This window comes from Periophthalmus magnuspinnatus, chromosome 17 (assembly GCF_009829125.3).
Source record: "Periophthalmus magnuspinnatus isolate fPerMag1 chromosome 17, fPerMag1.2.pri, whole genome shotgun sequence".
NCBI lineage: Eukaryota > Metazoa > Chordata > Actinopteri > Gobiiformes > Gobiidae > Periophthalmus > Periophthalmus magnuspinnatus.
The window spans coordinates 23,259,774-23,285,271 of NC_047142.1; the positions used below are offsets into that span (position 1 = coordinate 23,259,774).

The 25,498-nt window shown below is 39.9% G+C and overlaps 1 protein-coding gene across 4 annotated transcripts in view; it reads left to right on the plus strand.

The window, feature by feature from the left end:
• Positions 1 to 3,156: 3,156 nt before the first annotated feature.
• The window catches only part of rnf220a (ring finger protein 220a), a 124,599-nt gene continuing 102,257 nt past the window's right edge, over positions 3,157 to 25,498 (plus strand). For 2 of the 4 annotated variants that reach the window (XM_033982304.2, XM_033982307.2), the window contains exons 1-2: positions 3,161 to 3,462; positions 14,513 to 15,539. In XM_033982304.2, the coding sequence (XP_033838195.1) occupies positions 14,885 to 15,539 (655 nt within the window). In that variant the 5' untranslated portion in view covers positions 3,161 to 3,462; positions 14,513 to 14,884. Of the gene's footprint in view, positions 3,463 to 14,512; positions 15,540 to 25,498 lie in introns of all 4 variants that reach the window. The other 2 variants (XM_033982305.2, XM_033982306.2) reach the window with 2 other exon arrangements.

A 25,498-nucleotide genomic window follows, 5' to 3' on the forward strand; every position in this document is an offset into this window, starting at 1 on the left:
AATTAGAGCATCGCAGCAGCCAAATGCCAGCCATGTCCCCAAGCTACGCATACACACACTCGGGCTGACAAAACAGAGGGGACAAATCACAGTGTAATTTATAATCCCGCTGTGCTAAAATCTCATTATATTACATATGGATTTGGCGGCATGCATGAATGGGAAGTCACTGCTATAAATTCCAGTGCTCGTAAATTATTAAAGGAAAGATAGGAATGACCAGCGCCTGTCCGGATTAGCTTTAAATCACTCTCAATCAGTTTGTTTAAGGAATTGGATCGTACGTGATGAGAACTGCTTCTTTTTGGCTTCTACGGAAGAAAAGGTTAAGTAAATAGAATTGAAAACTATAATGCATATCACGTAGAAACTAAACACATTATTAATTCACTTTGTAAGTAAAATATATACTTACATAACATTTAGTTGTAGACACCGAGGTAGGTAACAGACTGTGCATTAGGATAATTAGGATAAACAAAGATTAAAATGAATATTAGTTAAAAATAAGCAGCACCATTTTGATTGTTGCTGTGTATTAGGGACAGTTGAGTTGCCCATTTCAATGTTTGTGAAATGAATCTAATAGGCCGCATCACTTTTATTGCATAATATGTGAGTACTTATTGATTTTCCTGTGCATCCCGGTGTATTTGGGGAGCAGTAGTTCAAGTGAAGCACACAGAGTTTTTTTTCTTTTTGTGAGATCCAAGTTTGAGGATATTTAACCTCAGGATCAGCAATGCAAACAGTGCCACAGAACTGCCACAAAGATCAGTATATCATCAGATATCGTACTCGTAATAAAAATGATGAAATCTTAAACAACAAATATTACAACAAGACATTATGACATATAGTGAATACCAAAAAAGGGGCATTCATTTTAGCATTACTGTAGTTAGCCAAGTGTTAGCGAATCTCCAGAACAGAGGTTAGAGCAGGGGACTGTCTTGTACAACTACATCTTGCAGAATGAATATTATCACAGCTCCTTAAAATAACTGACAGTTTGATTTGTTATCACCTTTTACATGTAAAAGTGAAATTCCTTCAGTGATGGATAGAAATTTGTAGTGAAAATACAGTTCCTTGGATAAAAATCTACTCAGTTATGTGTAAAGTTAGTTTTGCAGCACTAACTTTACACATAACTGAGTAAATTTTTACTCCAAGGAACTGTAACTTAAGTACACTGTAAGTGTACTTAAGTTAACTCTACTTATTAAAAAGTTTAAACCAGAGTTGATTTGTTTAACTTTATTGATCACATCGGTCACTTTCTTATACAGTGCTTTTTCACCTTAAAGGCACTCAAAGCACTTTACATCAAGAACCACTCACACACACATTCATACTCCAGTGTACGCAAACACTGGGGTCGAGGTGGGTTAAATGTCTTGCCCAAGGACACAATGATGGCGTTCATCTATCTGAGCTGGAATCGCACCGCCAACCCATGGGTCACTGGATCTGACCAGTCAATCAGTGATGTGATATTCTCTAAGCTCTGACCAATTAGAGCAGGTGATGCAGTGCTGATGTACAATTACTCAAAAGATCTACTCAATTACAGTGAGTGCAATTAGGTTCCACCCCCGGATTTCTCTATGTGATATCAGGAGGCCAAAGGGTTGGTGAAGTCACTGTAAAACAGGTGCCTAAAAAGTCAATACACACTCAAACAGCATTTATAAACATCAGGGGGCTGGACTAAAGGCTGGCATTAGACTTTGAATGGGAGGAGATACATGGATGGTCCTCTTCCTCAGGCAGCCCATTGACAGCAAACTGAGACCATTAGCAAGACAACACTGCACTAATGGCACAGCCACTGCAGCTACAGACCCTTATGTCCACATAGACCACACACGCTCACACTGTTCTCACACTATTACTCAAACTGTCAGAGAAGTACATCAAAGTGGATCTACAGGAACTTGCTTCATGAATAAACGTCTTTAGGTAGTTATGTTTTTGTATCTAGAATATGACAAATCCTCAATTGATGGAGAGGTTAAATACTTATCTGACAACATGTTGTAACAAATTGAAGGATTAAAATGATTTTTATTCAATGTACGCGGTTCCTCGTGTGGCCAGCAGGGGGTGTTAGCTTGTTTAGCACAAGAGACGGGACTTTGACTGTCTATGCTTCAGATTCACAGACAAGAGGCGCACAGTTTTACAGAACCTTCTATTTGTTGCAAATATGGTGCTATGAAACACATTTCTTCCTCACAAATGTGTTAAGGAAAAAAAATAAATGTCACCTTATATACTTAAGTGAGTTAAAGTTTGCCTGGGGGAAGGCTCAGATTTGACTTTTAGTAGAAAGTGTGGTAATAGTCATTTGTAGATGCTTATCTCAATTGTAAAAGTATTGTCTTCCATTGTCATTCTTGATTAATGCAGGCTTCGTGGTCGCAAACATTTACATGAGGTGAACTTCCTTCAGTCACTAACTGGAGTGTAGAGCGCACTTTATAAGGGACTCTGCCTGCAGTCCACCTCTTTTTGTGGGGAGGTGGACTTCATTGGCTTCACGGCACACAAGACTCTCCAGCGGGTGAGCGCGAGAAGCGGCGTGGGAGAGAGAGAGGAGGGGATAATTCATTCACTTTGCGCACAAAGCAGTGGAGATCACCCTAGGGAACACGGGCTGGGGCTCGGTGTTACGGAGTCAGAAATAAACACCAAAGACCATGTCACAATGTACTATCAAAATCAGTGTTTCTGGAGCCGTGGTAGCCTAGAAAAAACGTTGCTGCCCTTAAGTCTTCAGAGTCTATTTCCCGAACGTCTACCTCAAATAGTACTGTTGAGACAAAGCTCATAATCTAAAAAGTTTTAGTTTTTTTTTCTTTTTTAATACAGAATGAGTTTAGACTTATTAGTGTTAGTAAAGTTTGAAACGTGTTTATACGGCAGTTTACCTGAGTCAGTGTTTTGAGCGCGGGTGCTGTGAACGTCTGCCCCGCGTCCGCAGGTCCGCTGTGGAGGGTGCCGAGCGCTGCGCGGCAGCACTGCGCCTTAGAGCGCGCGTTGTGGACCCTGGACACCCCTCCCTCCCAGTCCCCCTCCTCCACATCCTCCCCCACACGCTCAGCCTCAGCTTCACACACGTCGCTGTTGAGCAGACCCCCACCCCTCCCTCACACCGCGCTGTGGCAGCCCATCGTCTCCGATCCGTGCGCTCCCCTCGCGGCTCCGCTCCTCCTCTGACCGCCCTTCTCTGTGTGTCAGCGGAGAATTGCGCACTGCTATTCCGACCGAACGTTAGTTGTTTCTCGTGAAAGTACTGCACTTTTCACCTCTTCTTCTCAAATCTTTGTGGCTGAAAGTGACCCGTTATCTTCAGGCAGCTGTCCGCTCGCGGCAGCCAAAGTTTGCTCGTGAGGATAAAATAGAAAGCCGGAAACAGGAGTCGTCAGCAGAAGACGCGGATTGTCCCTCGGCGCGGTGAGTCCCACTTTCTCAGACTTTTGGTATTGTTCGGTTAAAGACTCGTGCTCGAGATCTCACGCGAGTTTATGTCGTTACTTCCACGGGCTGCGAGAGCGACGGAAAAGTTTCTGATCACGAGACGGCGCGCGCTTTGGCATTTCCACACGTAAAGATCTACATGGACACAGGTTTTCACACCTCATTTCTTGTCAGTCAGTTTCTTATTACGCGTCAACTTGATTAAATTGACACTTGAACATTAGGGTAATGTTTTCATGTGTCAACCCCAAGAACAACAGAAGCGCATCATTTTCAGATCTTCAGTTTTCAGATTTATTGTCATTGATTATGACGTTAAGCTAAAAGAGTTTTCTTAAAATGTTCGGAAAGCATTTCTTTAAAAATAGTCAACTCCTTTTACACTATGAACAATATCAAAACACGATTAGAAAGTAACGTTTCAAAATATTTTTTCTCTCATCAGCATCAGTTTTGTTGGTCTGCGGGCCTGCCGCTCTGAGGTGAATCAAAGTGCCACAGTTTTTTGAAGGAAACTCTTTGCTGTGTGCATTTCTTCTGAATAGACAGGTCTTAAGTCGCTCATTGACCCTTTGTTTTGTTAGACCAACGTTTCGGCAAGAATCCCATCTTAAGGCTATATAATAAGTTATGAAAATATCACAGAAACAATCGACAAGTGCAAAGCTGAAACAAAACCTAAATGTGGGACCAGTGTAATGCGTTATCCAAGAAAGTCCTCCTCTTTTTTTATCCGTGGCATCGAATAAATTATTCTCTTATTCTAAAGGCTGTGTGCTGTGCGCGTGTGTCTCCACATTATGATGACACAAGCGCGCGCACACACACCACCAGGCCCACGCACAGTCGGGAAACACCTGTTAACTTGGGGACCACTGTCATTTGCATCCCAGCAGAAGAACGAGTGCTGGGCCACGGCTGATCCCGGGGGCCCGGCCTGCTGCCTGCCGCGTGTCCGATCTGCGTGAGCCAAACGCGGCTTCCAACATGACAGATCTCAGTCTCTCACGATTGGATTTTTAATGATCCATCTTTCCCTGATATATTAGGATCATGTTAATTCATTTTCATTCTTGCATTTTATTTAAACAAATTGTTCACGTTGAAAGATAGTATTTTTCCCACTTGTATTTCCCAGCAATGCGCACAGTGGAACAAACAAACAAACAAAACAAAAAAAAACAAACTTTTACATTTGGCTGTTGAGTTTTATGCTCATACTCAAAAACAACCCTGTGTATTTATTTTAAAAGTCACTGTGCGGAGAAAGTGATCTACTGGACAAATCCGTTACATTTACTTGAAATCTTTGGAGAAAGTGAGGACATGTCTCAGAGCCACGAGCGCCGCTGATAACTTGTACATAAAATGTTCTTTTGGAGGAAGCTGCGTCTGAAGCGGGTCATTGAGCGCGGTAAATTATAGTTCCTTAAAAAGCGGAAAGTTGCCTTATGAACGCACTGATCCCAGGATGATGGATCTTTTCACATTGATTTTATTGACGGTCAGATCAGACGGAACAGTTTTCTAACGAGCGCCAAGGCTTTTTATTCTCCAACCAAACACATTAGTGAGCAATAATTATCCTTTGAGCGTGGAAAACGAGCACACAGAGAGGCGTTACTGACACATATATTGTAACACACTAAAACAACTCCATATGCATGTTGAATAATGCGCCGTGCTGCTGCTCATGCATTTAACTTTACCGGTGCGTTATATTAAAAGAAAAAAAGTGCCAGGCCGTTTTTTTAAAAGCACAAATTACATGAATTATGTGTTTAATATCCACAGAAAGTCGCGTCGTGATTTTACAAATAAGACAGAGGAAGAGCTGAATATAGATTGTGCCAAACGAAAGCCCGCTTTTTTTATGCATTTTCGATTACCAATAATATTATATGTTTGACACAATATCACTTTTCATATTTGAAATGTTTAATCAGGAGACTTAAGTGCCTCATATTCAAGTTGGCTGCTGATAAAGGAATGTTGTCATGCCTTTGCTCATCATTTATTTAAGCTATTATATTATTATTTTTTTGTCCTGCTCATTTTTTATTCAATAATTCATTATCTTTATTTTTAATTTCATTCTGACTCTTCGCACTCACATTCTTAGTTTTTTCTTTTAAATGGGCCTAGATCTGTGTTGTGCCATAGTGCGCAGTCAGGTTCCAAAATAGTAAACAATTTGGTCATAATTTTTAGTTAAAATCATATTGAAAAAGAAGAAAACAGTCTATGGGAATTTATTTTCATTTAAGATGCAAAAAGAGCTTAAATTATTCAATATGTGCTCTGTCCCTGTGGCCCTGTAGCTGCAAGATCGGGGTTTTAAAAATGAGTAAAAAGTGTTGATGTTGATGTAAAAGTAGCAAAAGATGATTCATTTGTCAGTGGCTCCCATTCTCCTTTCCTTTTCTTTCGCCTCTCTCAGCAGTCAGCTGTTATTGCTCGCCATTGATCTGGCTTTTTGCTCTTTTTACGCAGCGAGAAGTGAACTCAAATTAATGTCCGGTGTGCGCCTCTGACTGTGCGGGATCGATTTGCGCGTGGATAGTTAATGTTAATTTTAAGATGAAAAACGACACACTGTTCAAAGAAAAAAAAAAAGCCATCTGCTTAATTAATCCTAATTATCTGTAGTCTTTTTCTGTCCGTTTAATAAAGTTCTGTAACCTAGAATGTTATGCGTAAAAGTAAAAATATGTTTGATATAAAAGTAAAATAAATCATAACAGTGAAATAAACAGGCCTCGCTGCTTTTACGTCCTACTTTCCTCCCTTTTAAAGATTCAAAAAGTCCCTATTCTTTATTGAGACCGCCTCTCCTCTCCTGAACAACCCCCTTGCGCGTATGAATGTATAATTTTGTTGCACTAATAAACACCACTTACGCACATTACGCATGCGGTTAATTGAAATGAACGTGGGGCCGATAAAAGGTGGCTTTACGCAATGGGAGGGCGCGGTTTTCCTTCTTTCAAAACTTTAACTTGTTGTTCAGTCACAATAATTAAGCGGTCCAAAAGCAGGAGGCAATTATATTTTTAATGGATGGATATTGTTGCGCCGTCTTTGCTTATCAAACTGTTTTCGTTTGGAAATTGCAGCCTGTCCGCCACAAAAGGACACGTTTGATTGATCTGTCCAATATGTTAGCACGCACACTCAACTTTTCACACAGTGTTACTCTGATTCAAAGCATATTATTTATGAGCAGGTGCGTTTTCAGAAAATTCAATATTTTTTTTTTTTTTTGTTTGTCTTGGAAATGATTGTTAAATTAGATGGAAGGCCTAACGATGAAAGTGTAGTTTAGAAATAATGTATTGTAGATTTTGTATAGGTCTCATGTATTTTATCTGATAATCTTAAAACTTTAAATTAACTGCTATAATTATAAGCTTAAGATTTCATTAGTGTTCTCCTAAACTTTATGTGTGTTGCTAAATCTATGTTTGCAATCCAACTTGTTCTTTTTATTGATGAAAGAAAGAGGAGTAGCTCACGTCCAGTCATTTTCTATTGGAAGGAAATCACTCCATGGAAATCAGTGCAGCAGTGTTTAATGGTTTGATTGCATTGGAGCAGGCAGCCTCTGGTAATACTGTTAAACTCGGCAACAAGAGAAAGTCAGAGAATTAGACTAATGGCTGTAGTGTGGGGCAGACTTGTGTCGAATGTCCAATACTTTCTATACTCTGCATATTGTTTCTCTCTCTCCCCGGCCCCCCTTCTCATCATGGCTCTCTCAGGTTTCCTCTCATTCGTCAATTACACCATAAGCCGGATCATCAAACTCCCCCCTGCTTGGAAAATAAGCTAATCTTCGCCCCCCCTCCACATATATGTGTCTGTGCCCCCTTCCCCACAAGACACTGCTAGTGCATTTGCGTGTATTGATTGCACACAGGCTGTATCTCTGTAGCCGACTTATCATTTTTCTCAATGCAGTCAGTCGGGCATCGAGGAAAGGTGACTTGTGTTGCTGCTTTGAGTGTTCATCCGGTTGAAAAACAAGTAGGATTTGTTCAGTATTATAAATCTGGCCTCAAATGTTTCTATCCCCTCATTTTTCTTTTCATAAGTTTGTAAACAGCTACTGCGAATCACCGGCCCCTAAACGGCATTTGATTTGCATGCTAATCTGCCATAAATTTGGGACTAAGATAACTATAAGGTCTTCTGGACATGAGTATAACTGAGAATCTGATTTGAATCATCTGAAAGCATTTTTCTTCATATTAACGAGATCTGATTTACCTTAGTCCAACTCCATATTAACAACATCCATAACAAATCTATTGTCTGAAAGTGTCCTTAAGCAAAAGCTTGATTGCCTTTCTGTGGCCCCCTCTGACCTTTGACCCATCGATAGAAATTAGCAAACCATTTCCCTAAAGGCATATTGATGGACACTATTAAAAATCAAACTACTTTTCTTTTCACTGTGCCAATTCAGCAATAATTGATTTTACCAGTATATTAATTTTTTTCTTGAATTCAGATACACTGTGTCATGACGTGCTTAAGGCTTCAATGAGCAAATAATGGCACAATGAAAGGATTAACACGTAAAAGAAAGAAAAACAAAGAAAAACAAACATTTCACTTTTTGGGATAAATTCAAAGTCTTTGTTTTTTATGAAGCCTATAATAACACAGCGAATCATTATGAACTTTACAGTAGAGGATTAACAGAGCAGATCAATTTGAGAGCTGCGTACCTGGCTTCTGCTCTCCCTGTTAAACTTGGACTAATTGGCTTGTGCTCGCTATGATGCTTGTAGAACAAACCAGCCACCCAGCCGCCTGTCCGCCTGCCAGCCATCCAGATTAGTGAACGCTGTAGCAATAAAGAGTCATAGGAGCGCGGCCTTGCCAATGCCCCGTGCACGCACACACATAATACTTTACACTGTGTCAAACTCGTGTCACCTGTCACTCAACGTAGACATCCTGGTGTCATCTGTCAGAAAGATCAGGTTGGGAGAAAAGTAGTCAGCAGAAAGAAAGCTGTAAAACATGTCAGCAGTGTTTTAGCATATCGTAGTACAAGAATCGGTTTTAAAGTTAAATGTGCATGTTCTTCCATCAAAACCACTGTATAATGTACTATGCAAAAACTAATTAAAATGTTATAAGAACGTAACGCTTTGCACATTTGTATCTTTTCTACAATTTGAAATAGGAAATTGTATTGATTCTCAAAAAACTTGATATTTAGGGGGAAAAAAAGACTCTGTAGGCCTGTCGATAGCAGCTAAAGTACCAAGACATCTGGAGTAATGTGAAGAGCACCATTTAAGGCAACAGAAAAATATAGAAGCTAAGGTTTGGTTTAGCAGTGGCCCCTAAAATACACTTTAGTACAGTAATCTATGAGCAGTGGAATTGTGTGCTTTTCCCATTTAGCCCTGTCTACTGCAGGAATTAGCTGGCCCTGTGAACCAGGCCTTGCCTCTAACACCACAAATAGAAATCCTGCCACAGGTCAAGCCATATTTCCACTGTGAGTTTGTCGACTGGCAGCAACTCCGGCTATGAAATCACACGTTTAAAGTAAATACCATTCTGAAAGAGTTCAACGGAAGAGGGAGATGATGCTGTTAAAATGCTTTGGAAATGGTGCCCGGGGCTGTTGTTATTAGTGATGTGATGTGCACGGCTTGTCTTTATGGACATTGCCTTATTGCTATATTATCGCATTTGAATAATGTGTGCATCTGTTTTTATTGAATATATTTGAATATTACCTCGCCATGTTGCATACCGCATTGCAGTGACAGAGATCTCAAATATTGTGGTTACAAATTTCATTTCGGAGAAGAGAGACATGATAAAAAGTGAACATAAATAAATAATAATCTGCAATTTCCATAAACTTCAGAGCTAAGAGAATGAGCCTGTCGCAGCTTTGGCCTGAAAAAGACAAGGACAGATCATATGGGTGTGGGGGAAAGTGGGAGATAAATGGCAGTGATTTGTATGCACAAGGACATTTGAGCTGTGCCTTATGGCCAGACATGAATGAGTAGATTTCAATAGTATTGACTGTTTCTTTGGACATCAGCAAACATACACAGAGATGCAGCCGACATAGTTGTGCACAAACAGCAGGCAGTCTGTCTGGAATACAGAGTGAAGAGGCCCAACGGGAGCCAATACTCTGCAGCCTCTTCAGCTAAAGGACTGTTCAAGTTAAAAATCCTCTGTGCCATTGTTGCTTAGCTCAGAACCGTTATTTGCTATTTACCCTTCTTGCCAACACATGGCACACTGTTGTGCCAGTGGCTTAAGTTAAACCACAGAGGCTTTACATTTATGTTTTAAGAGATATGTTTGTATCAGAGTTGTTTAGTAGTTTAAGTGTTGTGGCAACCATTTTTATTACAGAGGTACAATGGCCAGACCATGAATCCTACTTTAAGATCTTTTAGTTCTGTTGACCACAATGTAAGAATCTCAAATTGTTCACATCTCACTAAAACTTTTGTACCTGACATATTGCGTCTTTTGATTGAGGGTATCTTTTCCGTGAGGACGAGCTGCATGACTATCAGGCCTGTCGTGTAATAAAATGTACAACTGGTACTTTCACGCTTGTCAACTATCTGTAAATATATCCGATGCTGGGGATCTGATGCCTTTTTTTCTTTGTCTCCATTAGACTGAAGGAAAAACTTGAGTAGCAACGCTTCCTGACAATTTACCCCTTCTCTCTTACACAAGTGTAGTGAGCTAGTCACGGACCAAGAGGCATTTTTATAACCAAAATTGAATTCCTCTGCATTCTTCTCCACATCCCAGAAGACATATTTGAAAATGTGATGTGACAAGTACAGTATAGGCTCCATGCAGTTTGAAAAAGCAGATCGTTACAACACAGTCCTGTAAAAATATTTATTTAAACAAAGACGTTGGCACCTATAACTGTTTATGTATTTGTAAAATCATTAACATATAGTGAAGATTGATTTGAATTTACATTTTTGGTTGACAATTGACATTCTGCTCTTAAGAAAAATGGTCAGTCAACATATTGAAAATGACTGACAGTACTGTAATGTTATGTATGCAATATTTCACTGAAGTCGAAACCCTTCCAGTGTCACTGAAACAATCCTAAAAATGCCGAGTAGCCTAACAAATAAATTACATTGCGTTATTTAAAAATAATAATAATGTTTATAGCCACAGTTATGACACCAGTGGCTCTGCTCGTATTCCAGAAGTGAACATTTCCTTTAGAATGATGTTATGGTACATTGTTGTTGACATTGCAATTTGGGTGGCTGCTACAACATTGTCAGTGAAAGTGCAGATTTGACATGAAACGCCCTCGTCTGTGTTTGTGCTTAATATGGCTTTGACAGCTGTATCATTCTTGCACAGTGTAATCAAATTATGACAGCACGGCAAATGTTCCCCCCGTGACTTTTTCGATTATAAAATGCATATAGCTGATGTCAGACAATGTGTGGGTGGGAAATGGGATTGTAAGTGGCACCCGGTGACATTACGCGGATGTCCATGAGATGTAATTGCGCTTGTATATTGATGATATGCAAAGGTGTATGTCATCTAGCATTATGATCGTTGTCTAAGATGAGAAGTGGAGACGTAGAGCCCGGACTGTTGTTTAGAGTAGATACGCTGAGGCTTATTTTTTTGTTTTTTTATATGATTTTTTTTCTCCACCTCTCTAGTTTACAAGACAACTAATTTACTTTAGAGTGAGATAAAAGGCCAGTAAGTTTTTTTTTTGTTTTTTTTTAATGAGTTTACTTCTTATACGGTCTAGTTCCTCTGTGAGAAAATTCCAAATTTCTTCAGGTTCTGTCTTAAACCAGATATTTAAATGAGTAACTTTTAGAAGAATCCATATACTTCCAATTGAATTTTAGTTTAATAAAAGATAGATTTTGTTTAGGTTCTATATAGATCAAACTGCACAAAAACAACAGCAATACAATATAAAAAACAAACGTAATCTGTTAATTTATGAAACCGTAATTTATGATAAAACAACAAATATTTTTAAAAAGTTTCCAAACAGCTAAATCTGACAGTTTCTTATATACTGCACTGGCTTCCTGCGCGCTGCTCTAAAGGCGTGCCCTCTCTGCTGTAGTGAATATCCGGTGTCCTGTTATTGGATTGGCTGCTTCCTGACGCTGCGGCCCTCTCGACTCGCGCTCTTCAGGCCTGTGCGGTAATGATAATAAAATTGAAATATCCCTGTACTTATCAGTGTATTACCTCGCTATCAACACTGCAGACATACTCAGACTTTAGAGGTTACACAGGAGAAACTGAGACACAGCGTGAATATAGAGAGGAAGGACAACAAGGTGAGGCAGGAGAATAAGAGAGTGAAAACACACTTTCTCTTCATTAAATTTTAAGTTGTACTATGTAACTTTTCTGGTGGGGGTTTGCCACCTGCTTAACTTCATGAAGATTTATTACATCGCCTGGAATGCTGCACAGTATGCCTTTAAACACATCTATCCAGCATTTATTTCATTGTTATGATCGCACGATGTCTGACAAGATAGTAGTCAGAGTTAAGTTAAACACATCTGGACATTCAATATGATTTTGAGTTTATTTTACACCATATTCACATTTATTATTACATTTGGAGTTGTCGGAAGGACTGATTTTCAAGGTGTTATTTCCCAGGATGCATTGTGGTGAGTTGGTTGGTGTAGGTAATGGAAGAGGGGTGAAGAGTGGTGTGTAACTTGACGCTGTGGCAGCTGCCCAGACCAAAGTCATGTTAGCATCAACGTCTCCTCAACACGCTACACTGGCCTGCTGCACATTTGTGGTATTGTAAAACATCTCACATCTCTGCTACTCTCTGCAGTTGTTGATGGGTGTGTGTGTGTTTGTGTGTGTTAGTGTGTGTGTGTAGACGGCAGGGTGGGTGCTGTGGGTGCCAAGGCTCAGATCAGGTTTGGAAATTGATTTGAATGAGTGTTGTGGACAGCTGATAGCTATAAAAGATTTTCTCCTTTAATTTCCCAGGGAGTTTCTACTTTGATGTTGCCTGCTGGTCAATGCAGCTTTGAAGCTCCACTTGATACTGTGAGACTGTAGCAGCAAAGATATGTAGTGTATGTATATGACTTCAGAATCAATGTTGTCACATTCCACTAAGGCTGACTTGTGTCTTGGTTTGGCCCTGGTTAAGTTTTTGTTTAGAAATAGTTTGATCCTGTCATGGTTTACTTTTTGTCTTGGCTTACTTCTAGTTTAGCTCCAATTTTTATCTGCAGGTGCATACTAAAATCTGTATATACGCTCAATTGATTGGGTCTGGCCTCATTTATGAGACAAAAATCTGGTCCAAATGGTGTAAATCCATTATTATTAGATCAAGAACACGGTTTAATGCTCAGATAGGGGTTAATTTAGGTCAAGGTTAGGGTTTAGGTTAAGGTTATGCAAGTAGTGCCTATGGTTAAGGTTAGCATCACTCTCCTGGAAGTGAACTGTCTCCAAATAGGATGAAAACCCAAAATGTCTATGTGTAGAACTGCGAATACAGCCTTAAAAATAATAAACTTTGATCAAGCAAAACATGACCGCAATGGATGAAGTATATAATAGTGCTTGTAGAATATCTATTATGAAAGTGAATTAAAACACGTGCTAAAATTGTTCTTGGTGACATGTTTTTAGAACCCCCCCAAATTTCAAATCTGAAGTGGATTCACCTGTGGGACAGCAAGACCCAAGCAGTCCAACTCACAATTATTTATATTTTATCTGTTAAATTACTCTCATATTTATACACAGCAATCTATCCCTCTAAACCTCGACATGCTTCACCTTACAGTTCCCCTTGAGGAATGAAAATCTGTAAAATGTACCTTGTCAGTTGATCTGCTCTTTCTTGTGTTCCCTTTGACCGACCAATCTCCACCTCGGATCTAAATCCCGAGAGGCGAGATCTCAGTCTGTTGCCACGGGTGCCTGGGGGGGTCGCGGGGTCAAGTACGGCTAATTTATTCACTCAGTCAAATTTCCTTCGGCTTATGGGAAACAGATGAGGAGGTCCGATATGATATCACCCATCTCCATCACTCGGGGGATAAGATGGGCAAGCAAATTACCAGAGATGAAGGGATGCGAGGAGGAGAGATTGATGGGAGAGATGGAGGGAAAGGCAAGGAAGAATGTAGAATTAAAAGAGGTTAGATTGAGAGATATCCATAGCATAGAGTGTGTCAGCCCATCCAAGCGCAGAGGCATCGACATTATCAGATGTGTGGGTTAAAGTGTGTGTCTGTGTGTGTCCTTATCTCAAGACAAGTGGTTCTGGTCCAGTAAGATCCGGAGAGATGGTAGGAATAAGCGGCTTAAAAGCAGATCTAAGATGAGGAAAGGACATAGGAGAGATAGGGGGAGAGAAGGAGACTGGAGGAAGCTAAAAAGAGGACAGATTGAGAGGATGGAGGACAGAAAAGGGACATTTGGAAATAGATGAAATGAGAGAGTAAAGGGCGCAAGGATCAGGGTCAGGATATGTGAGGTGGAAAGAGTTTGGGAAGGTTTCTTTAGTGGAAAAAGACTGAGAACACCAACAGAGAGGCACAAGTTTGGTTTGAAATGTGCTCCCGTCAAAGGGCAGGGATTTACGGGATTGGATCTACAGTGTCAACTTGAGGACACTTTTCCCCAAGAGGGTCTGAATTTGTGGCTTTAACAACACAGTCCGCTTAAGAACAGACTGTTCCCAGAGGTCTGACTTCAAGGCTTTGTGTTCATGCTAAAAAGATGCAACTTTGTTCCTTTTTACAAATTGAAGTAAGACTGAGAATACAAATTTCTCATGTCATCGTAAACGTGTTATTTCATAAATATTCATCCAAATATCTTGAATGTGCAATTTTTTCAATCTGAATTTTGATTGTTAGTTATTTGGCATTATCAAAACAAAACAGAAACAACTTTGAATAAGTGACAACATAAAATTGTAACTTTTGTGTTTTGTTGTCTTCCTCAGTGTGCTGACCAGAAGATCGAAAAAAACAGGATCCAGTGTGACATCATCTACAGGAAGTTGTGAACTGCTCTTGTCCATGGAGTGAAACAAAAAGAAAGCAAAAAAGACTGCATAAAAGACATAACCGATCCCCAAAGCACTTATCTGTATGGAATGGAACTCAAGTCAACTGAACCTCACAAAAGACATATTTTAAGAAATGACATGCTAATCTGAAAGTAACATCATTTTAAAATAATCTTATTTAAAAAAATTCTCTGGGGATTGCTACATATCTGTTTGAGTAATTTGCAGTGACCACCTTAGACCCTTTAAAGGGTCGTGGATGCTCACAAAGTATTTCATTTTAGTTCTAAAAAAACAGCATCAGACATGGACCTCCACCGAGCAGCCTTCAAGATGGAGAGCTCCTCCTACCTGCCCAATCCCCTGGCCTCCCCTGCTCTAATGGTGCTGGCCTCTACAGCTGAAGCGTCCCGGGATGCTTCTATTCCCTGCCAACAGCCACGGCCATTCGGAGTCCCAGTGTCAGTGGAGAAAGATGTCCATTTGCCATTTAACAATGGCTCTTACACTTTTGCTTCAATGTACCACCGCCAAGGTGCTGTGCCCCCTGGATTCCCCAACAGGGACTTTCCCCCCTCTCTGCTACACCTCCACCATCAGTTTGCTCCCCCAAACCTGGACTGCTCCCCCATCAGCATGCTCAACCACAGCGGGGTGGGTGCCTTCAGGCCCTTTGCCTCTCCTCCAGAGGACCGTGATGGAGCTCCAGGGGGATATCAGTCTGCATTCACCCCAGCCAAGAGACTCAAAGGCTGCTTGGACCCAGAGGCCTCACCACACCTGCGATACTCTGACGCCGAAGGCAAAGAGTACGACTTTGGTGGTGCCCAGATCCCTCCTGGAGGCTCTCCCAGCAGCGCCCTGAAGGCCGTGGAGGAGAGCGGCAAAAAGATCTTCGCCGTGTCGGGCCTTTTGTCAGACCGAGAGACCTCTTCCAGCCCAGAAGACCGCATCGAGCGCTGTAAGTCAATGCCTTTATTAGAACTTTACATAAACAGACTCTGGTCACTTTAAAGGTTGAAGTCACTTTTAAACAGCTACACAATAGGCACAAAAACACCTGCTATGAGTATTTATTGCACCGATGTTTCAATTTGCTCCAAGTGTGAACATCTCCACACAGCAGCCTCACACATGCCAGTGAACAATCCTATCTATGTTTTCTTGTCATAATCTCTCCTGGCCCCTGTATGGTTGTTCCACAAAGCTTCAGTGCTCACATTAGCATTCACCAGTGGAGAGCTGCCATTTGGCCCTTGTGCACTGGGAATCTGATTAGTCTGTATATATTTGTGTGTGTGTTTGGTTGAGTGTGCACGTTGAGGGCCCGGTTGCGCTCTTTGCCATCAGCATTCATCATTGCTCCACACTGGCAAGGAGGGTGCCAAAAGATTTACCCACATATCCCCAACCTTGGCACACTGTCCTCATGCAAGTTGTAAGAGTTCCAGGCACAAACACAGCGCTACTCCTGCAGACACACAAGCAGCTTTCAGCCCGAGTGCCAACGCATCTCACACATGTCAACAAGCTGCAGCAAATCCTGGTGACAAATTAGGAGTGGCAGAGACGTGCTTATAGTTTATAATTTACAGGCAAAATCTTTCAACTTTTTTTTGGCACTCTTCAGCCTTGCGTCCTCCAAAGTCATTGCCTCTCCAGTCTTTATTTCCTCATTGCTCCTTCCTGTCCTTTCTGATATGGTGGAGCTTTTGTGTGTGAGCGGTGAATCCTTGATGGAACACATGAGAAGCAGAGGCGGCGACCTGAGACTGATCCGATAAAAAGACCACCACAGGAGGAGAGCGCGAGGTCGAAGAGATGAGGATGGAGGAAGGAGGGAAAGAAATTGGGGAAATGACACTTAACTGTTAAAGCTGGTTCTTTGTGATTGATAAGACTCCTCATTTTGATGATCACATCTAGAAAAAAAAGTGTCAAAAAAAGTGTGTAGTTTAGGTTTTTGAAAGTAATGACAAATTAATTATGGTGCTACAGATTTTACTGCTTGCATTAACGTTTCACTTTATGCTCAAACTATTTATGGACTACATTTATGGATGACGCTATGCAACTTTTTTGGTGGAAGGTTAGCCAACCCCATCATCTTATTGCACAAATTTTATTATTTAAATGACTTTTTATTCTTATTCTTAAATTCTATCCCGTGGTTGTGGCATCTTGTAACTAAGAGAATTTCCCTTCGGGGATCAATAAAAGTGATTCTGATTCTGATTCTGATTCTGATCTCATGGAAAGGTTACTGCTTTGCCCAGAATGTTTTAAGCATAACCCACAGTAACATTGTTGACTTGTATGTTAATTTCTATACCTTTTGGTGCCGCATTAAACACTAAAACAGCAAAACGGGTAGAAGCTAAAATAGATGTTAAAGTTACTGATGAGGTAGAACCACTTCTGCCAAAAAAAAAATCTCTGCCAAAGCACCTCTGATACAGCTGCTCCGTGTGCCCATAATTGAAAAACATGTACAATATAATCAACACTAGACAGGAGATGGGTACACGGGTTGTTTGTGCTTTCTTTTGGAACAGCTGGATCTGTATCTAATCAGGTTAAATCTTGGCACAAGTAGCCACCATTTCTGCTGCTGTTACTGCTACCGACATCTAATGCAGTCAGAGGTACACAGCCAAAGCTTGCAGCAAAGAATTATGGGTTCTCCTCCAGCAGGTTTTGGGTGATGCGGGGAAGGCGTACAGAACAAACAATGCTTCTGTGCAGTCCCATGAGAAAAGCGCTTTCTAGACTTAACACACATGGAGGAATAGTAATGTTTGCAAAAGGCAAGCATAGATCATTAGGTCCAATAATGTATTTTGATGAACTTTGAATTGTGATTTGCCAAGAAGCTCTACGTCTTATCTGTGCTATTGCTTTATGATCTGATAGCTAGCAGAGGATTATTAATGTTAAAAGTTGCTACCAGATATGTTTAAGACACTAACATTGATACTGCTGATAGTTTCATACAATATAGAGAATGTAATTTTCACAAAGTAAGACTTATTTATTTGATGTTCTTTGACAACATTTCAAAACTATTCACAAATCGTCCATCTTTTATAAATTCTGTTCAATAGATACATGTTCTATTCAATATACATAGGTTCGCAGGAGGTAAAGTTTCAATAGCCCTTCGTATTTAATTTTTTTTTCGCAGGGGAGGACAACTTTGCACTGTCGATTAAAGTTATAACAATCTGCATATTTGGCATCCACTCCTCAAGTGTGTCCATTTTCAGCATTCCTACTCCATCCTTAACCACAAGAATTATCCTAAACCTACTTATACCCCGACTTCTCCTCCTGTACTTGTGTGGAACCGGCAGCAGGCACTCAGAGCACCCGTGGGCGACTCTTAACTAAGCCCTCTCAAATCCCCCTTCTTCACCTGGAGGCACGTTAGCTCTTAGCTCTACCCGCTAACCTGTCATCCGCTAAACCAGCACATAAAGGCCCCATCATGCCTTAAGAGGACTACGCATGTCGTGCTATTGTAAAAGCTATTAGATTCACTGCATTCAAAGGGTTTTATGGGGAAGAAATTATACAAAGAAAGTGGCGCTTACAGTAAAAGAGAGGAACAGACTAATAGGCTGTGTGATTGGAATTAATGGGGTTGTTGACATAAAGCTTGTAGCCTCTTGCAGAAGAAGCAGTTGTTTGTTTGTGTAAGGGATTTGATGTTTTGGGAGACGTGTCAGTGGGTCTCTTGCACGTTCGCTCATTTTTGTTCTATTTTCCTTCTTCTCTGTCAGATATATGTCCTAAGATGCATCACAATTTCAATATTTATCACAAAAAACTAAAAAAAATACTCACTTAAATGTCACTTAAAGCAAGCCTACATGCAGATATTTGCTCACTGGTTGACCATAAGCCCTACCCTTTTCAATGCAACCCTCGCATTTATCAGAACCAAAGGAAGCACAAATTCCTTGTCACGAATATTTACAATAAACAATGTTATTTCAACCATCAGCGGAGATTCTAGGTTTATCTGTTTTCTCTCCTAAACCAACCCAAACAGACAGAAGAGAAAATTGTATTAAAAATAGAGAAATAAAGGTCAATGGGAAGACAAATGTAAAATTCCTGGCAGGGATCAAAAGACAGATTCTTTTAGTGAGAGAAGCCAAAGGAACGAAGGAGGACGGAGGCAGAAAAAAGAGAGGATAAAACAGGGAGGATGATGAAGAGGAAAAGAGATGTTTGAGCTGAAACGCAGATTCCAGCTGCTCAACTGAAATAAAAGCAAAGGAATTCTTAAGATGTCCCACCAAAGATATATTCACAGGAGACCCCGGGCCAAGACAAATGCACTTGTTTTGTCTCATAATAAGCTCAAAACAAAGATTTTGATTGAATGACTTATGGCCCTGAAAGATTCCCCATGCATTTTTCCACAGTGTCACCCAGCTGTTAAAACATACATTGCCTTCAGTCTATCTTTGGCCTTTTATTTGTTTGTTTTTCTTTTCCCATAGCACATGTCGTGTTTATTGTTTCTTTTTGGGAGAGATTACATCTTTAGTTTTTCTTTCAGATTTTCACTTAAAGAGTAGCCTTAGCAAATGACCTGCCTTCTATGTGCAAAAGTTTCCATTTTGGATTATCATATTACACCGGATGCCCTCCACATTTATCAAAGCTTGAGACTGGCACAAAGGCTACGCTTGCTGGATTAGTTTAGTCCTGATATAGACTTGATTTTGTCCTGCACTAGTCCTTGTTTTATTCCTGGTCTAGTCCATGTTTAGATTTGGATTTAGTCCCAGTTTAGTTCCAATTTTGATGTGCAAGTGTGTACATATCCATAGTTTCTTAAATGAACATGAAAAATGAATAGCACTGAACTGCAAACATAACACAAGTGTTTCATTACACTCTCCAATTTGACCTTCATTCCTTTTTTTCTGCTGATGCTGCAGTCCACAAGGGGTTAACAAAATCCTTTACAGATTTGCCCATCTTTCTCCTCCATGTCCTTACAAAAATCTACCCTCCTCCCGCCTCTCTCCATCTCTCGCCTGTCACGGTCCAGTGGCGGGGTTAAGTTAAGTAAGAGTGTTCTAATAATTAGGCTTGGGACCGGCTCTCCTCCCTGCCTCCTTCTGTCTCTGTCTGTGTGTGCGTGTGTGTGTGCGCTATCCTGTCAGCACTTAGCCAGATGTTAAAAGGCTTGTCCCTCTCATGTTGCCTCCCTGTCACTCTCACACACACTAAACTCAGCCACACAGGACCGTCTCTGCCCCGGTGGCATTGTCCGCAACTGTGTGCCCTGCTCTGCACTGTCGGGATAGGCAGGATTCATTTCGAGCTTCGTGTTATGGGGTTTAGTCTTGTGGATTTACTGTAACTGTTAAAAGTACTGCAAAAGTAAAATCTAGGCAATTTAAAAAAACACTTTAAATAAAAATAATAGTGTATAGAGACTTGACTTGTTGAATAAAATAATCAACTAATGTGACACTCAAGTAATATTAACTTGCGTAGAAATTACTTTATGCAGCAGAAAAGTTTTTTTGTTTTTTTTTATGAGCCAGAAAGTTGAAGTTTCAATAATCACAAATCACCCTTATATCCTGACTTGGGACTAGCACACAAGTAGTAATCTAAAATGTGGAGCTTAAAAGTTTAAATCTTATAATAAATCTCAATTTGCCTACTGTAGTTCTTGAAAAATCTCTTCCTGTAACTTGTAAGTGCATATTTGTTTACACATATTGTTTCTTGCTGTATTGAGGAGTTGACTGTTCCCCTCTTGTCTCTCTGGGTGGTAAGCGGCCCAATTGTTTATGTGTATGTGTGTCTCTCGATGCGGTCATTGTTGAGATATTGTGCAGATCAAGGATTAGCTGCTTCCTGTCAAGCCCTTTGTCAAAGCCCCGGCCGCTCTCCTCGGACACACACCACTGTCCCTCTATGTGTTTGTGTGGGGCACTGTTACACAAATGAGCCACTGTGGAAAACAAGACTGAGAGATGTCTTCTGTAACTCCTTATATACACTAGTTTCACTTGTTTGCCCAAGCAAGTGAGTATCAAACTTTTATTACTACATTGCTTTTAGAAAGACGTTGCTTCTAAATAATCTACAAATGATTGAAACAACACATTTTAGATCATTATTTGCTTAGATGGGACAAGACAAACTAGACATGTGAACATCTATTGTGCAGAACTACCCCAGGTTGAAACGAAGGCTAAACCTAAACCAACCATGAACTAAACTAGCATCAGGAAGACAACCAACCAGGTCTAAGAAGTCATACAGCAGAGAGTGACTAGTTTAAGCACTTCAAGAGTTAAAACAGGTTAATCCCATTCTCCCTGAACACTCCCTTGATCGTCCCACACACAGACAGGACAGTAGGGTCATCCTCTCTTTCCTCTTGTGTTTTTTTACTTGCACACAGCGCCGGAATTCCACTCTGTTCCCTTGGTGATGTCAGCGGCGGCCAATAAAAAGCAAGCGTTAAAACTCCACTGAGCCCCATACAACCACAGCACACCTGGCAACACAACACACATTTAGGTCTTTAATATGTGCCCCCACAAAGGCTAGTGTAAGGTCATTCTGTACCTGCAGCTGTGGGAGAAGGAAGAACAATGCAGGCTTTGAAGTAGCACAAGAAGTTACATCAACGTGTATGCATTTTACTTTTTCTGCATTTTATAAAAGTAATATGCATGTCGCCTTTGGGTTACAGTTTATATGTAAGGTACCAGAACCACATTTTAAATACTTAATACCTAAAACACCAGATTCCAAATATTTTAGCGGTGTAAAATGACCAACTTGATTTTTACATTTCTTCTTTCTCACATACTTTTTAATTTTATAATAACAAACACAGGACATGTAGACTATTGCTAATGCTATTGTCTTTTCATCTTGGCTCATTTTGCACATAGGCTGAGAAATTACTTCAACAATTTAAGTGTATGCCACCAGCATTTTCCTACAATATTCAAAGCAATTTCCCCATTCCTATCATGGCATAAGTGCATTTTCTACATCATAAAGTTCACAGTATTGCCCCATTTCCCCCAAAAGAGCCTTGCAATATGGGGCTATTTCTCAAAAGAAGAGCAGCTAAAACACACAGGTCTTAATGCACAAGTGTTAAGAGATTGTCTACTTTCCTCTTCACTCATCTTTCCTCACTCTCCATCCTTTCTCTCGCTCCTCTCCCCTTCTTCCTCCTCCTCCCTCCTCCCCTCTCGGTAATCTAATCTGCTGCCAGTTTGTAGATGCAGTCTTGTGTGACAGGCCTATCCCCCTCCTTCTCCTCTCACTTTCACACATACACACATAAAAACTAGCTAGGCCTGTATCCAAAAAGCCTGTTTACTTGCCTACCCCCAAGCCTTGGTCACACCCTCTTTAATATTGAATTATTCATCAAATGTGATTGGTTCCCGTTGATGGTGGCCATGCTGCGTACCAACAGTTTGTGCAGGTTTGGAGATGGTTAGCTGTTCTCTTATCGCACCCGTGCTCCGTTGCTTTGCATCAAATTACACACATTTGATAAAAGTGTCCAGACCACGTGCACCTGTAGCATATTTGGAACAACTTGAAATCTCAAAAGTTAGATTTTAGCTTGGTTTAGAGTAATTCTTGTAAAAGTTGAACTCATCCCATGGGAGTAAAGCTTACCATCTGCTGCAAAGAGCCACAGAAGTCCCTCAGAAAGGTGAAGCAAATCAATAAAGGCTGTTTTATATGCATGCCAATGTGTGTGTGCGTGTGCATGCCCATCATTTGCATGCTCCAAATCCATACCATTCAATATAAGGAGGGACTAAGCTCTAAGATCAAGGGGGCTTGTACATCTGAAAAATATACGCTATGCTAGTAGGATAGTAAGTCTACAAGCTGATTACAAAAGTGCATGGAACAATGTGTCAAATGTAAACAACTTAGTGAATGAAGGACATCAAAAGACTTTATGGTTCATCATTTCAATAAGATGCTTACCTATACAGGAAACGTTTAAATGTTTACCTCTATTCTATGTATTTGTACCCTCAGGTAGCACAAGGATTTTACTTGGCCTTCTAACTTTTAGGGAATTAGGTTTGTATATATACTTAGCTAATTCACTTGATCCATCCAACACTACAGTATTTGTCCTTCCTTCTTTCCAAATATAATGTTCGAAACCTGGATTTCTGCATAATCCGATATGTCTTTGAAGACGTGTGGCAAATGCGTTCACGGCTGGGGTTTGGTTAAAGGCATAAACAGTTGATCGTCACGGATTTGCCCGCACTTGAGGACAATACGCGGTTAAGAAAGGATGAGTGTGTAAACATGTGCGCACGTTTGTTTGTGTTTGCTGTCTCCAACACCTTGTGAGGCACTTCAGTTTGACCCCGCGCTGCCTATGCATAACTAAAAGGCATTAGCAAGAGCCAAGAGTCTATTGGTCCACGGCTGCTCTTCCTCATGATGCACTCACAATCAAATCACAACAGTTAGACCTGAGGTAATTATATTTTATGCATATGAGGAGAATTTCACTGTAGAGGTTAAGAAATTATAGCACTATTTTATATGGCCAGGCGAGGAGTCACAATCCAGTGCCAAACTTGTACAGGATAGAACGAAAGGGCATCTGGAGTGAATTATAAAAACACAATTATTCATATATTTATGGATTATTTGTTTAAAAATACAGACATAACAACACTAAACCAAACATGAACAATTGCATTATCAAATTAGATAAAATACTATGTAACATACGACCCAGATTACAAATAAACTAAACTAAATAAAAACGCACATCATTATATATATATTAAAAAATGCATTGGTTTTGTAATAAAAAAAAAATAAAATAAAATAAAATAAAAAAATCGAACTATTTCATTATTTTTTTATTTATTATTATTATTATTTTTTTTTTTTACATTGAAAAAAAAAATGTTGAAAATAACACACAAATGAGAAATAACTCTCATTAAACACTTAAACAAAAATAACTCTCATTAAGCACTTAAACAAAACACCTACCTACCTACACCCCTTGCTTGGTTTTTGCCTCAAGTTTTGCTCTATCCTTAACTACCACTTTAAACCACTGTCACATTGAGAAACCCAGCCCAGTGTTCAGCACAGATGAATAATTTAGCGGTGTGTGTATCATCTGTTTACCGTGCTAATCCATCTGTCAGCAGGCACCTATCGATTTGCGCCTCGACTGGTAATTGTGCGTCCATGCCACACGCACACACAAATGCAAATACACAAACACACAATAACAAGACGCATGAGACGCCAGTACGGTGTCTAGCTTAGCTCATGGCCACATGTAGGTGTCGGCACTTCATTTTTACTGAGTGGCAATGATGTTGGGGTCAAGGTCACGAATTAAGTCAGTAAATTATACCGATTTATCATATTGTATACTTTAATTCGGATGTCCATCTCAAAGCGTGTATGTCTACGTGATGATTTTGAGTCCTACAGTCCTGACCCGAGCCTGAATTTTTTAAATAATTGCAACTAAGTACAGAGCAGTGTGCGGGGAAGGGGTAGGTGAAAATAGACATTCTCTGAGCACTCAAGCCTTTAAAACAATACAATAATCAAACATATGAATTCATCGACACACAATTCGGACTCAGTTTATGTGTTACATCATGAGTAAATGATAATAAATATAAATAATTGTTCCAAATATTCAGATTTTTTTGTTTTTTATATTGGTTAATGTTTCTTTAAAAATCATCACTATTTGTGCGCATATCGGCATACCTGTTTTAAATACCACACATTTTATATTGTAATTGGTCTAATCCTGTTAATAAAAGTAAACCATGAGAGATGGAGCTAGAAACTGGAGGAGCAGAGAATATGTGTTATAATAATGAATCAGGGGCGTGCATTGATGGCTGTAATTATCAAATGGCTGGTTTTAAAAGCTCATTGATTGATGTCATTAGCTCCATGAGTGATTACTAATTGCTCCTTCAGTATGTTAACCGCACAGCACGCTCCCCCTCACACCACCACAAACATTCATTAAACAGACACATGCATACATCTGTGCATCCAACAGCTTGATTCAATTAACAGCAGTAGTGGCTATAGCTTACGAGAAAGTATAGGTGAAAAGGTGTATGGATAATAAATAGAATATAATTTGATTTGAAAGTAGTTTAGTTGATCTGTATTCATTTATGAGTGAATTTATTATGATTAGAGTTGCTTAAGGTTCTATTTTCTATTTCCCCAATTTGGTTGATATTTGGTACTTCGGTATTGAAATATTGTTTACTTAGTGGTCATAAACTTTTACTAGAGAGTTAAATACAGTCCAAATCTTTAGGCAAATCAGTTCATGCCAAAAGACAGACAGCCCAAGAAGGAGGAGAAAAAAAAAACATTTAAATATACATCTGTCTTTTTCTACATTTCATTTTTTTCAACTATAGCCAAAAAATACTTTTGATAGTGACCTGCCTGTCTCTGTGGAAATTGCTTAGATCTATGTCATTTTGCAGAACATTCCAGGCAATAAAACAACAACCTTCATGGAGAATAAGGTTTTAACCCTTCACATAAAATGTACATAGATAATACCAAGCGTTTTTACCAAACATTTAATTAGACCTGAAATGAAATCCTTATCTCTAAAAATTTAATAGCGATTTTTTATTTTTTTTTCCCGCCTTGGCAGCAAAACAATTTCTCGTGTCCACTTGTATGTTTTTCCAACTCAGCACCAGTCAATATCACCATTTCTGGAGGACCATTTAAGGGAGACTAATCTGTTGAGGATATGTCTGAAATGCGCCTCCTTCCCCCTCTGTTTCCCCGAGTCGCTCCACGGGTCGCACGGCAGGGTTCATTTCGATATGGAACGTCTAATATCACATC